General features: G+C 40.1%; 2 protein-coding genes across 6 annotated transcripts in view; both read left to right on the forward strand.

Moving 5' to 3' along the window:
* Positions 1 to 12,390, forward strand: part of adam15 (ADAM metallopeptidase domain 15) — a 36,047-nt gene extending 23,657 nt beyond the window's left edge. The window contains exons 20-24 of one of the 5 annotated variants that reach the window (XM_079274960.1): positions 558 to 666; positions 1,826 to 1,894; positions 7,411 to 7,476; positions 7,930 to 8,063; positions 8,306 to 8,428. In XM_079274960.1, coding sequence (XP_079131086.1) covers positions 558 to 666; positions 1,826 to 1,894; positions 7,411 to 7,476; positions 7,930 to 8,063; positions 8,306 to 8,369 — 442 coding nt within the window. In that variant the 3' untranslated portion in view covers positions 8,370 to 8,428. Of the gene's footprint in view, positions 1 to 557; positions 667 to 1,825; positions 1,895 to 7,410; positions 7,477 to 7,929; positions 8,064 to 8,305; positions 8,429 to 12,277 lie in introns of those variants that run through there. The other 4 variants (XM_079274958.1, XM_079274959.1, XM_079274961.1 and 1 more) reach the window with 4 other exon arrangements.
* The window catches only part of LOC306781877 (semaphorin-4A-like), an 18,281-nt gene continuing 15,615 nt past the window's right edge, over positions 12,335 to 15,000 (forward strand). The window contains exon 1 of the mRNA XM_079274963.1: positions 12,335 to 12,502. Coding sequence (XP_079131089.1) covers positions 12,409 to 12,502 — 94 coding nt within the window. The 5' untranslated portion in view covers positions 12,335 to 12,408. The remainder of the gene's footprint in view (positions 12,503 to 15,000) is intronic.

The following is a 15,000-nucleotide window of genomic DNA, read 5'->3' on the forward strand; positions in this document are numbered from 1 at the left end:
GCATGGCGTTACATTATGATGCGTTCAAGCTCTATTCAGTAAAAAATAAGTGAATAAATTATGATGCTTTCAAATGCAATCTTGTAAAATGTAGTTTTTGGTGAGAAACTTGAATAAATGCAGTTTTTTAAAGATGTTTTGACATAAAATAGACATAAGAGAGAAAATGATGACCCCTTTAACTTTTTTTTGTTTTTAAAAATCTGCTTTCAGATCAATGCTTTCAATATCTTCGAGTAACGCTCTCAGCTCCCAGCAGCACGGCTAACAGAGCTAACTAGCTGATGGCTACAGTTAGTGGTTAGCGTTACTTTAGCAGCAAGTAAACAAAACTTGCTGGACATTGACTGTTTCTAATACGAGTCTCTGTAGCATCACCATGATGTTGAAGCTGATATTTTAAGATAAAATAGTTCCATAATGTCGCTTTAAAACATCGCAGAGAAACACAAACTATCACATTAGAGAAATGTGAGTTCTCACATGTCTGAGTGTCCTTGAATGCATCACTACAGAACGATATGCAACGATGAAACCGATGATGTTTCTTTGGTCAGGACGCCGGTGATGGAGCGAGTGGACGGCCGGAACGGTGAGCAGGTCCGACCTCTGAGGTACCACCTGAAGCCCCCGACCGACATCCCGCTGACCCCGCCCACTAAAGAGGTAACCTCACAGACTCAGGAAATCATTCAGGTCATTTAAAAGTAGTTAGTTACATTAAAAAGAGCTTTGTGTTGGTATGAACTATGAAGAGCGGGCACATTTCAATTAGTGGGGTTCAAATATGGATCCAGAAGATCATTTTTAAGAGATACAAAGATGGTTTAAGTTACGTCAGATTAACATATTTAAGTTGAATTTCATGTGTTTGTTTACTATTTTAAATGATAAATGTTGAGTTAATAGTTTGAGTTATGGAGACAAGGTACGATCATTCTTGTTCCTTATGGGACATACAGTATTTATTTATGTTTGCTCTTCATTTTATTGGTTATTCTTGTTTTGTTTTTTACTTATTTGTTTCACGTTGGAGATAAATAAAAATAAATCTAAATCTGGAAACGTAACGTCAGCCCCCCGAACGTTGAAATAGTATGCTATTCCTTAATTAATATTCCACTAATAATCCTGTTTACATGCAGCCGCTCACATCTACACGTCCTTTAAATAACTGCTCCTGCTGCGGTCAAGTTGAATGCTCGCTGAGTTCTTCGAGCTTTTCTTTTTACCACTTTCAACGTGAACAAACTCCGATGCCGTGAACAGGAAACAGACGTACGTTCTAAACGTGCTGCATTCAAAAGTCCACAGAACGCTGCTAAAGCCTGAAGAATGTCAACATGGAATCAGAAAGTGCTATATTCAGAATAAAACCTGTCATGACAAAAACATCAGTCTGTAAAGGTCTTAATTCATTTCATATATATATATATATATATATATATATTTTATATATAATATATTTATGTACATATACATAAATGTATATGTATAAATGTATATTCATTGATATCATCTGTTCATGTAAACGTGGTCAGTATCTGTTTTAAAAGCGACCACAAGGAGGCGCAAACACCTGCGATCACAGATGGCCTGTGGGATTCTGGGAAATGGTGTCCATTCTCTAAAAACAGAAGTATCAGATCCTTTCGTTACATTTGGATTAAAACACTGAACAAACTGTTGAGTGAAGGTGAGGTCTGGACCAGGATCCTGGAAGTTCTGGTTCCAGACCTCACCTCCTCACCTTTTGACCTTTGACCTCCTACCTGCTGCGCACGTATCAGCTGTTTTTCCGCTTCCTGTTTCTCTCTCCTATCAGGTTCATGACAGACCTGCTCCTCCCACTAAGCCACTCCCCCCCAGCCCCGCCCTAAAACCCCCGCCGCAGGTAACCCCCCGAGCTCCACCGGCCTCCCCCGAGAGGCCTTAACGTCTGTGTCGATCGATCCGATCAGTGTCTCCTTGTTGTTGTTGACGTCTTGTTGTTGTGTTGTCGTCGTGTCGTCGTCGTGTTGTCGTCGTGTTGTCGTCATCTCATCCAGATTAATAACTTCATGATAATCTGAACTCTCAGATGAATCACTTCACAGCTCGTTATTGGATCCGTTAGAAGACAGTAAAATAGAACAGTGTCTCTGACCTGCTGCTCTTCTTCTGCTCTATTATTCCTGCTGTTCTTCTGCTCTTTTATTCCTGCTGTTCTTCTGCTCTTTTATTCCTGCTGTTCTTCTGCTGTTTTATTCCTGCTGTTCTTCTTCTGCTCTTTTATTCCTGCTGTTCTTCTTCTGCTCTATCATTCCTGTTGTTCTTCTTCTGCTCTATCATTCCTGTTGTTCTTCTTCTGCTCTATAACTCCTGCTGTTCTTCTGCTCTATAACTCCTGCTGTTCTTCTTCGGCTCTATCATTCCTGTTGTTCTTCTTCTGCTCTATAACTCCTGCTGTTCTTCTGCTCTATCATTCCTGTTGTTCTTCTTCTGCTCTATCATTCCTGCTGTTCTTCTGCTCTATCATTCCTGCTGTTCTTCTTCTGCTCTTTAACTCCTGCTGTTCTTCTTCTGCTCTTTTATTCCTGCTGTTCTTCTGCTCTTTTATTCCTGCTGTTCTTCTTCTGCTCTTTAACTCCTGCTGTTCTTCTGCTCTATCATTCCTGCTGTTCTTCTGCTCTATCATTCCTGCTGTTCTTCTTCTGCTCTTTAACTCCTGCTGTTCTTCGTCTGCTCTTTTATTCCTGCTGTTCTTCTGCTCTTTTATTCCTGCTATTCTTCTGCTCTTTTATTCCTACTGTTCTTCTTCTGCTCTTTAACTCCTGCTGTTCTTCTTCTGCTCTATCATTCCTGCTGTTCTTCTTCTGCTCTTTCATTCCTGCTGTTCTTCTTCTGCTCTTTAACTCCTGCTGTTCTTCTTCTGCTCTATCATTCCTGCTGTTCTTCTTCTGCTCTATCATTCCTGCTGTTCTTCTTCTGCTCTTTCATTCCTGCTGTTCTTCTTGTGCTCTTTAACTCCTGCTGTTCTTCTTCTGCTCTATCATTCCTGCTGTTCTTCTTCTGCTCTTTCATTCCTGCTGTTCTTCTTCTGCTCTATTATTCCTGTTGTTCTTCTTCTGCTCTTTCATTCCTGCTGCTAATATCCTACTTATACAAGTTATACTGAGTTATATAACTATCATATCCTACTTATACAAGTTATACTGAGTTATATAACTCTAATATCCTACTTATACAAGTTATACTGAGTTATATAACTAATATCCTACTTATATAAGTTATACTGAGTTATATAACTCTAATATCCTACTTATATAAGTTACACTGAGTTATATAACTCTAATATCCTACTTATATAAGTTACACTGAGTTATATAACTCTAATATCCTACTTATATAAGTTATACTGAGTTATATAACTCTAATATCCTACTTATATAAGTTACACTGAGTTATATAACTCTAATATCCTACTTATATAAGTTATAGTTCATATGCTGAGTCCACACATTTGCATTTAGTTCAGTTGGACGATGTAGTAACACAAACAGTTCAGTTTGTCAGGTTCATGCAACATTCATGACATTGTTGGTCAGTCTGTCTGCTTGACAATCATATTCTGCTGCAACAAAAATGATTGAAGTGAGATGAACAGACTGAAAACTTGATCTTATTAATAAAACATGTTGACCCAGTTTTCCTTTGGGGACATCATTTGAAGTGGAAAAAAATAATAAATCGCAAAATATGTTATTACAATACTCAGAATATCGAAGTATCGTGATAATATCGTATCATGACCTAAGTATCGTGATAATATCATATCATGACCTAAGTATCGTGATAATACCGTATCATGACCTAAGTATCGTGATAATATCGTATCATGACCTAAGTATCGTGATAATATCATATCATGACCTAAGTATCGTGATAATACCGTATCATGACCTAAGTATCGTGATAATATCGTATCATGACCTAAGTATCGTGATAATATCGTATCATGACCTAAGTATCGTGATAATATCGTATCATGACCTAAGTATCGTGATAATATCGTATCATGACCTAAGTATCGTGATAATATTGTATCATGACCTAAGTATTGTGATAATATCGTATCATGACCTAAGTATCGTGATAATATCGTATCATGACCTAAGTATCGTGATAATACCGTATCATGACCTAAGTATCGTGATAATATCGTATCATGACCTAAGTATCGTGATAATATCGTATCATGACCTAAGTATCGTGATAATATCGTATCATGACCTAAGTATCGTGATAATATCATATCATGACCTAAGTATCGTGATAATATCGTACCATGACCTAAGTATCGTGATAATATCATATCATGACCTAAGTATCGTGATAATATCGTACCATGACCTAAGTATCGTGATAATATCGTATCACGACCTAAGTATCGTGATAATATCGTATCATGACCTAAGTATCGTGATAATATCGTACCATGACCTAAGTATCGTGATAATATCGTATCATGACCTAAGTATCATGATAATATCATATCATGACCTAAGTATCGTGATAATATCATATCATGACCTAAGTATCGTGATAATATTGTATCATGACCTAAGTATCGTGATAATATCGTATCATGACCTAAGTATCGTGATAATATCGTATCATGACCTAAGTATCGTGATAATATCATATCATGACCTAAGTATCGTGATAATATCGTATCATGACCTAAGTATCGTGATAATATCGTATCATGACCTAAGTATCGTGATAATATCGTATCATGACCTAAGTATCGTGATAATATCGTACCATGACCTAAGTATCGTGATAATATCGTATCATGACCTAAGTATCATGATAATATCATATCATGACCTAAGTATCGTGATAATATCATATCATGACCTAAGTATCATGATAATATCGTATCACGACCTAAGTATCATGATAATATCATATCATGACCTAAGTATCGTGATAATATTGTATCATGACCTAAGTATCGTGATAATATCGTATCATGACCTAAGTATCGTGATAATATCGTATCATGACCTAAGTATCGTGATAATATCGTATCATGACCTAAGTATCGTGATAATATCGTATCATGACCTAAGTATCGTGATAATATTGTATCATGACCTAAGTATTGTGATAATATCGTATCATGACCTAAGTATCGTGATAATATCGTATCATGACCTAAGTATCGTGATAATACCGTATCATGACCTAAGTATCGTGATAATATCGTATCATGACCTAAGTATCGTGATAATATCGTATCATGACCTAAGTATCGTGATAATATCGTATCATGACCTAAGTATCGTGATAATATCATATCATGACCTAAGTATCGTGATAATATCGTACCATGACCTAAGTATCGTGATAATATCATATCATGACCTAAGTATCGTGATAATATCGTACCATGACCTAAGTATCGTGATAATATCGTATCACGACCTAAGTATCGTGATAATATCGTATCATGACCTAAGTATCGTGATAATATCGTACCATGACCTAAGTATCGTGATAATATCGTATCATGACCTAAGTATCATGATAATATCATATCATGACCTAAGTATCGTGATAATATCATATCATGACCTAAGTATCATGATAATATCGTATCACGACCTAAGTATCATGATAATATCATATCATGACCTAAGTATCGTGATAATATTGTATCATGACCTAAGTATCGTGATAATATCGTATCATGACCTAAGTATCGTGATAATATCGTATCATGACCTAAGTATCGTGATAATATCATATCATGACCTAAGTATCGTGATAATATCGTATCATGACCTAAGTATCGTGATAATATCGTATCATGACCTAAGTATCGTGATAATATCGTATCATGACCTAAGTATCGTGATAATATCGTATCATGACCTAAGTATCGTGATAATATCGTATCATGACCTAAGTATCGTGATAATATCGTATCATGGCCTAAGTATCGTGATAATATCGTATCATGGCCTAAGTATCGTGATAATATCGTATCATGACCTAAGTATCGTGATAATATCGTATCATGACCTAAGTATCGTGATAATATCGTATCATGACCTAAGTATCGTGATAATATCGTATCATGGCCTAAGTATCGTGATAATATCGTATCATGACCTAAGTATCGTGATAATATCGTATCATGACCTAAGTATCGTGATAATATCGTATCATGACCTAAGTATCGTGATAATATCGTATCATGGCCTAAGTATCGTGATAATATCGTATCATGACCTAAGTATCGTGATAATATCGTATCATGACCTAAGTATCGTGATAATATCGTATCATGACCTAAGTATCGTGATAATATCGTATCGCGAGATCTCTGGCGATTCCCACCCCTACTAGTAACCAGAACAAAGTACTACGAACTACTAACTAGTGCAGAGTACTGCTAACTAGTAACTAGTACGAAGACAAGTAGAAGTATAAAGTATCATGAAATAGACTCAAACTATTACTTGCGTATTTCCTTCTTCTACTGCTTTATACTGTTCATATCAGAGTAAATATTATATTCGTCACCGCTCTACATTTATAGTTTATTTACAGATTCAGGTTATTGATCAACTAATAATGATGATGTCATATTAAAGATTAAACTAACAGCAGAATATAAAGTCGTTAAAGTGATGAACACATGAATATAACACATTCATATCATGTAAATCAGTCGTTCACCAGCACTGGGTCGGGACCCTCAGGTGGTCGCAGGATTTCATCTCTCGTCTTTAATTCAACTTTTCTATCTGCAGTTCAGCTTTGAGCCTCATGAGGGAGCTGAATGTTCCGACTGAGACTAAAGACATTGAATGTGACACGTTTGACTGATGACAGGAAATAAAAAGACTCATTTATGAAACAAAGGAAACCTCTTCTAGATGCTTTCAGATCATATCAGGTGATGTGGAAATGGCTGAAATAATGGATGGATTTCTAGATTTATTCATTTATAGATTTACAGATTAATTGATGAGGCCTGTTTATAATTCATCGGTCCCCAAAACCCATTTAGAAACACTGATTTATATATTCCTACATAGTGAGTACTTTTACTTTTGGTACTTTAAATATATTTACTTGAATAAAGGTTTTGGATGCAAGACGTTTACTTGTAACAGAGTATTTGTACACTGTTGTACTTTTGTACTTTTAACTATATAAAGATGTGAGTACTTCATCCAGCAAAGTGAAAGCATGTTCTACGTCTGCAGCATGATTCTACTTCCTGTCTCTACGTTTTAATCTGCATGCTGCACTAATCACCGTATTTTAAATGTAACAGACGCAGCACGTTGTTTCTGTTCTCCTCCTGACTTCCTCTTCTCATCTTCCTCTTCCTCCTCACTAACCTTCCAGCTGCTGGGGAGGCGACCGGCTCCGCCCAACAAGCCCCTCCCCCCCGACCCCCTCACACCTGGACAGGTACACCGCACCTGCTAGCTGCTAGCTGTTAGCATGTAGCTCGCATGTACTCAGCATGTAAACAGGATGTGAATCGTTGGTCCTGATTGAGATGATTTTACTGGTTGAATCACAGTCACGATACCCGACAGCTGTGGTGCGTTCAGGGACGAAAGTGAGCATCGGGCTCGCCAGTTACAAGCAGAGTCATGTGACTGTCTGTTCACTCATTCATTAATTACACTCAGTTCCACTTTTCTGTTTTCTCTCCATACCATCAGTGAAAATCACTTCCTCTACATGTTTCACAATAAAAGTTTACCAGGAAAGCTTTTTCAGCTGCTAAAATGCTTTTACTTTGAAGCATAGTTGCAGGAAGTGTTGAGTAGTCAATAATGAATCTGTGGAAGAAGAGGAACTCACACACTTTGTTGCACTGAGGTTCCTGTTTATTTCCCATGATCCTCTCTTCAGGTTCATGTTCCACTCAAACCTGTTGTGCCCATAAAGCCCCGCCTGCTGCCCCCCCCGACCCACCCCCTCATCCCCCCCCACCCCGGCTACGCCGCCACCACCAAACCACCACAACACAGAGCCGGACGCAACAGGTACGACCGTCCCACCAACAACTCGTTCATAACTATTACTAGTTAATAACACGTTAATAACTAGTAATAGTTACCACGAGACTCAGACCCTCGGGGGGGTAAAATCCTAAAGTGGGGACGTTTTAGATATTTATTTTCTGTAATTGTTTTCTAAATATTGTGACTTTATTTTTATTTTGTAAATATGACTTTACTGTCAGTTTTCATCTGAATAATAAAACTGTTTTATTGTCTCTCTGCAGACGACCTCCTCTTCCTCCTCTTCCTCCTTCTGAGCCTCACAAAGTGGACTCGTCTCCTCTTTAGCTGACTCAGCGTCTTCAGAGACATTTAACATGAAGACACTCACACAAAACATGAAGAAGATGAAGATGAAGAAGATGAAGACTTTATTACCCACTTTGCACTCAGTCGTCTGATTCTCACTGTAAATAGATGTTCGCGTGCCTTGCTCAGCAGCACCGGGACACTCGGGACTTGAACCCCCGACCTCTGACCCACGGACACATTAAAGTGTCTTGGTGTCATTAGTTCAGCGCCCCAGCAGGGGTTCAGTGCCTTGCTCAAGGACCCAGAGACGGGGATCGAACCTGTGATAACGGTAAAGAGTAAGTAGCAGAGGGGTTCTCAAACTGTGGTCTGGGGCCCTCTGCTGGACCCTCTATAGGCCCCTCTGCTGGACCCTCTGCTACAGGACCCTCTGTGGACCCTCTGCTACAGGACCCTCTGCTACAGGACCCTCTACTGGACCCTCTGCTACAGGCCCCTCTACTGGACCCTCTGCTACAGGACCCTCTGTGGAACCTCTATAGGCCCCTCTACTGGACCCTCTGCTACAGGACCCTCTGTGGACCCTCTGCTACAGGACCCTCTGCTACAGGACCCTCTACTGGACCCTCTGCTACAGGCCCCTCTACTGGACCCTCTGCTACAGGACCCTCTGTGGAACCTCTATAGGCCCCTCTACTGGACCCTCTGCTACAGGACCCTCTGTGGACCCTCTGCTACAGGACACTCTATAGGCCCCTCTACTGGACCCTCTGCTACAGGACCCTCTGTGGACCCTCTGCTACAGGACCCTCTGCTACAGGACACTCTATAGGCCCCTCTACTGGACCCTCTGCTACAGGACCCTCTGCTACAGGACCCTCTATAGGCCCCTCTACTGGACCCTCTGCTACAGGACCCTCTGTGGACCCTCTGCTACAGGACCCTCTGCTGGACCCTCTGCTACAGGACCGTCTGTGGACCCTCTACTGGACCCTCTGCTACAGGACCCTCTGTGGACCCTCTGCTACAGGACCCTCTGCTACAGGACCCTCTGTGGACCCTCCACTGGACCCTCTGCTACAGGACCCTCTGTGGACCCTCTACAGGACCCTCTGCTACAGGACCCTCTGTGGACCCTCCACTGGACCCTCTGCTACAGGACCCTCTGTGGACCCTCCACTAGACCCTCTGCTACAGGACCCTCTGCTACAGGACCCTCTACTGGACCGTCTGCTACAGGACCCCCTGTGGACCCTCTCCTGGACCTACTGGACCCTCTCTGAGGAGTTTCATGAGAAATATTTTTTCACTTTCAAACTTTGTTTTGTAGAAACCACAGAATGTAGAAGTTTTTTCAGAAGAGCAGATGAATGAACGAGTAGATGACATCATCATGGAGTTATAGTCTTATAATCTTCTTCTAAATAAGTAAACGTTTATTGTTATTGAATCATTGAATCATCATCAGATGGTTTTAAGAGTTCTTCACCAGAAGAGGACCGGTCTGAAGACTTGAGATCAGATGAAGGTTTAAAGGTTCAGACTGATGGCGTGTTTATGATGCGTTCAGGGACACAACCTGAGAGTTTCAGAATAAAGTTCAACATTTTTCATTTTATGGAAAGCATGATTAATTGTCAAAGACCTTTTTGTTGTAATATTGAGACTTCTTTCTCGTCACCACTTTATTTTTTCATATTCATTCATTTTCTCAAAATATTTTTAGTTTTTTAAATTTTTCTAAATGAATTTGACTTTATTCTTGAACTCTTAGACTTCCTGTTGAAGTGATTCTATTTTAAATCTTCTGACAGCTGGACCAGAAGTGAACCCTCTTACTGGGAGAACTGGTCCCAGTAAACCCAGTCTGGTTCTGCCGGATCAGGTTTTTGTTAATTTTCTAACCCGACTTGAGATTTCTATCTGAGACAAAGAAGAATGTTTTTCACGTTACGCCAAAGACGAGCTGGATGAAAAATATAAAGGATTCATCTGATGTGATGCTTTTATTTTGAAGGAGAATCTTTGTATTTCCCTTTTTACTTTTACTCGTTCTTTGATAATAGAAACATTATTTTATACAAAAACCTTTGATTCACTGAACAAAACAAGACGTTCTTAAATGTACAAGAATTGGTTGATTGGTTGGATGGTTTGTTTGTTGGTTGATTGATTGGTTGGATGGTTGGTTGATTGGTTTGATGGTTGGGTGGATGGTTGGTTGGTTGGTTGGCTGGTTGATTGGTTGGATGGTTGGTTGGTTGGTTGGTTGGTTGGTTTGTTGGTTGATTGATTGGTTGGATGGTTGGTTAATTGGTTGATTGGTTGGTTGATTGGATGGTTGGTTGGTTGGATGGTTGATTGGTTGGTTTGTTGGCTGGTTGATTGGTTGGTTGGCTGGTTGATTGGTTGGATGATTGGTGCGGGGTCACCGCGCGCTACAGATGGTTGGTTGGTTGGTTGGATGGTTGGCTGATTGGTTGGTTGGTTGGTTGATTGGTTGGTTGGTTGGATGGTTGGTGCGGGGTCACCGCGCGCTACAGATGGTTGGTTGATTGATCGGTTGGATGGTTGGTTGGTTTGTTGGTTGGATGGTTGGCTGATTGGTTGGATGGTTGATTGGATGGTTGGATGGTTGGGTGGTTGGTTGAATGGATGGTTGATTGGATGGTTGGTTGGTTTGATGGTTGGATGGTTGATTGGTTGATTGATTGGTTGGTTGATGGATTGGTTGGATGGTTGGTCGGTTGGTTGGTTGGTTGGTTGCTGGATTGGTTGGTTGATTGGTTGGTTGGTTGATCGATTGGTTGATGGTTGATTGGTTGGTTGGTTGGTTGCTGGATTGGTTGGTTGGTTGATTGGTTGGTTGGTTGGTTGATTGATGGTTGATTGTTTGGTTGATGGTTGATTGGTTGGTTGATCGATTGGTTGGTTGGTTGATGGTTGGTTGGTTGATTGGTTGGTTGGTTGATCGATTGGTTGATGGTTGATTGGTTGGATGGTTGGTTGATTGATTGGTTGGTTGATCGATTGGTTGGTTAGTATTCATGCTGTTAGCGTCTTGTTGTCTCCATGTTTGCTGCTAGAGGAAAACGTTCTCAATAAAACTGTTCCCACATCATCTCACTGTTTGTTCGTCTACACGTTGAGTTCAAAGTACCAGTACCCTTAAAGTGATACTGATACTAATAGAGGACTTCATTTTGTACTTTATATACTTCTACTTTATTTGACAGTGACACTCATCATTTAAATGAAAGCTTCAGTCCGTCAAAGACGCTGAACTCGACTGAATGTGTCGTAGCTGCTTCAGTCGTCAGCCAATCACACGACGCCTTAAAGTCATAGAAGTCTATGAGAAAATGACTCCACTTCTCTCTTGATTTATTACCTCAGTAAACATTGTAAACATGAGTTCATGGTGTGACGGCCCCCGTCTCTAATCACTGCAAGTATGCTTTTGTCCCTCTGTCTACCTCAGATAATCACTTCCTGACAGCTTTTATTTTGTAAGTGCCTTTTTTAATGTTTTGGGTCCTTTATTTTGAAATCCTTCTTGGCAAAACAGGAAGCAGCTACAAACCTCGTCAGAGTGTCGTAACTTGACTTCCCATAAAGAAAGGTTCTTTATTAACGGCTATGCTCTGGAACAGGAACAACGCATTGTGTGTTTATTGTGTTTCGTGACATTTATCTTAATTAACCTGTAACAGGTGGTCAAATGTATCACTGCTTCAACTACATGCTAATCCTCCACTCTTCCTCCTCCTCTTCCTCCCCCGCCCTCCACCTCTTCCCCCCCACCCTCCTCCTCTTCCTCCTCTTCCTCCTCTTCCTCCTCCTACTCTCCCCCCTCCTCCTCTTCCCCCCCCTCCTCTTCCCCCCCCCTCCTCCTCTTCCTCTCCTTCTCTTCCCCCCCTCCTCCTCCTCCTCCTCCTCCTCAGTGAAGAGGAAGTAGTGGTGAGTCCTCTTGAGTGTTTCTTCAGTCAGACTCAGTCAGTTCAGAGAGTCGGTCGATCAACAGCGAAGAGGAAACATCTTCATCAGCTGCTCCTTCACCAGCTGCTCCTTCATCATGGGTCCATCCCTCCTCCTCCTCCTGCTGCTCCTCCTCGGCCTGCTGAGCTGCACCGGCTCGCTGCCTCCTCCACGAACCTCCTTCCTCCTCAGTGAGTCCAACAAGTCTTACTCTGTGCCTAAAATATTTTATTCTTAAGACACATTTTGTCAAAGTGTTTTTTATTCTGTGCTTTTATGAATCACATTGATAACTTGTGATTTTACTTTTCTTATCAGGTAATTTATCTGTATTATTATTATTATTATTATTATTATTATAGTCCATGACGTCTTTAGATGTCATGTTTCGTCTAACATCCAAAACTAATCATTAAATATTCACATTTGAGAAGCTTTAACTTGAGTTTATGTCTTTATTGCATAAAAACGATGAATAATTGATGAATTGATCCCGGTGAGTTTGTTTCATTTTTTGTCAATAAATATATTTTATTCGTCCCCCAAACAGATTTATGTTAAGTGTTATTTTTATTTAAATATGACAAACTAGATATTTAATTGTTCGGTATTTGATCTGGTTTGGTCACATGATCGACGTCCTCTGTTTGTTCGAGTCTCTGATGTTTACAGGAAACTGATGAAGACATGTCTGTCAATATCAACATGTTTATACAGCAGCTGGTTAGCTTAGCTTAGCATAAACTGGAACCAGCTAGCTTAGCATGAAGACTGGAACCAGCTAGCTTAGCATGCAGACTGGAACCAGCTAGCTCAGCATGAAGACTGGAACCAGCTAGCTCAGCATGAAGACTGGAAACAGCTATCTTAGCATGAAGACTGGAACCAGCTAGCTTAACATGAAGACTGGAACCAGCTATCTTAGCATGAAGACTGGAACCAGCTAGCTTAGCATGAAGACTGGAACCAGCTAGCTCAGCATGAAGACTGGAACCAGCTAGCTTAGCATGAAGACTGGAACCAGCTAGCTCAGCATGAAGACTGGAACCTGCTAGCTTAGCATGAAGACTGGAACCAGCTAGCTTAGCATGAAGACTGGAACCAGCTAGCGTGGCTCTGTTCAGCTCCTCTACAGCTCACTGATTAACATGTTTTATCTGGTTTATCTTTATATGATTCATCTCAAAGAATCTAGTCCCCGTAAAGAAATAATAATAATAATATTTATCCAGACACAACTTGTAACAATATTACAATGTACTTCAGTCGTAAAAACATTAAATAACTATTAAAACAACAATAAACATAACAAGAAAATGGTCTTTTCTTTACCTCTGGGTGATAAAATCAATAACTATAACTCTGACACATCCCATAATAACCTCGTAGGACACTCTGACATGTAGCATTAACGCTACATGTCAATATCAATATCATGAACTGATACTCAGACATGAAACAATGAACAAACTGATGTGATCTGATGCCACACACTTCCTGTCTGACGATCTGAGCGACAGAGTGTGTGTGGGTGTGTGTTTGTGCGTGTTAGTGTGAGAGTGTGCATGTGTGTGTGTCTCTGTGGTAAAGTACTAAAAGCAAAAGTTATAATTATGCAGAATAAAATATATATAAATTTGTATTATAGTTATTGCTGCATTCATGTGCTAATTATTGCTATTATATATATATAGTTTTTTAAATATATATTTATATATTCATCAGATAAAGGTAGAGGAGTAAAAGGTATGATAATGTACAATACATCAATGTAGTGAAATAGCAGTATGAAGTGTCCGAAAGTAAAAATACTCAAGTGAAGTACAAGTACATCAAGCATGTACTTCATAGTGGAGGTTGAGCTTCTTCTCTTCTCTTCATATGAAACTGAGCTCAGAGGTCGTCGTGCTTCACTTCCTGTTGCAGATTCTGTCGTTGCAACAGCTTCACCATGAAGTCAGAGATTCCACTGTAACGAGTCACAGGTCTGTTCATGAACCGGCCAATCACATCTGGGTATCAGTCGGAATGTCTGGATGTGTAGAGGCTTGAGTCTGCTCCACAGAGAGGAAGGCCAGAGCGCGTGTCCAGCTGCTGTTCACAGTGGACACGCTGCGATAATAACTCGACCGAAACTGGTTTACAATTAAAAGGAATTTAATCCCACTGATGCAAGTATCATGAATCATTAAACACTTTTATTATAACTACTAAACACACAGTTCTACACTCAAATTTCCTACAGATGTGGTGCGACGCCCGAGTTTCACTCTTCATATCAAACAGATTCTTTCTTCAGAACTACTTTTTGTTAGTTGTGAGTTTTGCAGCTGAGCACCACGTGGAGTTCCACAGGGCTCCATCCTGGGTCCTCTAATGTTTGACTTCAGAGGACCACCAGAGATTCTCTCTGAGAGAACGTTGAACTGGAGAAACATATGTATGTGACATATTGATTCAGAAACATTCAGTATATTCGTGGTTTGTAGAAACGTACACCGTTTGAATGTGGTGACTGCTTCTCTTTAGGTTCTTCACACGGACGTTCTCTCTCATAACTTTGTTCTGTTAAATGTTAGCTCCTTATCTAACAAGACATTTTGTCTTAATTAACTTCATTTTGTCCCAAAGATGAGGTGAATGTTTCCTGACTGGAAGCTGTCTGAAGTAAGCAGAAACTAGTCAAAGG

This window comes from Melanostigma gelatinosum (assembly GCF_949748355.1).
Source record: "Melanostigma gelatinosum genome assembly, chromosome: 9".
Taxonomy (NCBI): domain Eukaryota; kingdom Metazoa; phylum Chordata; class Actinopteri; order Perciformes; family Zoarcidae; genus Melanostigma; species Melanostigma gelatinosum.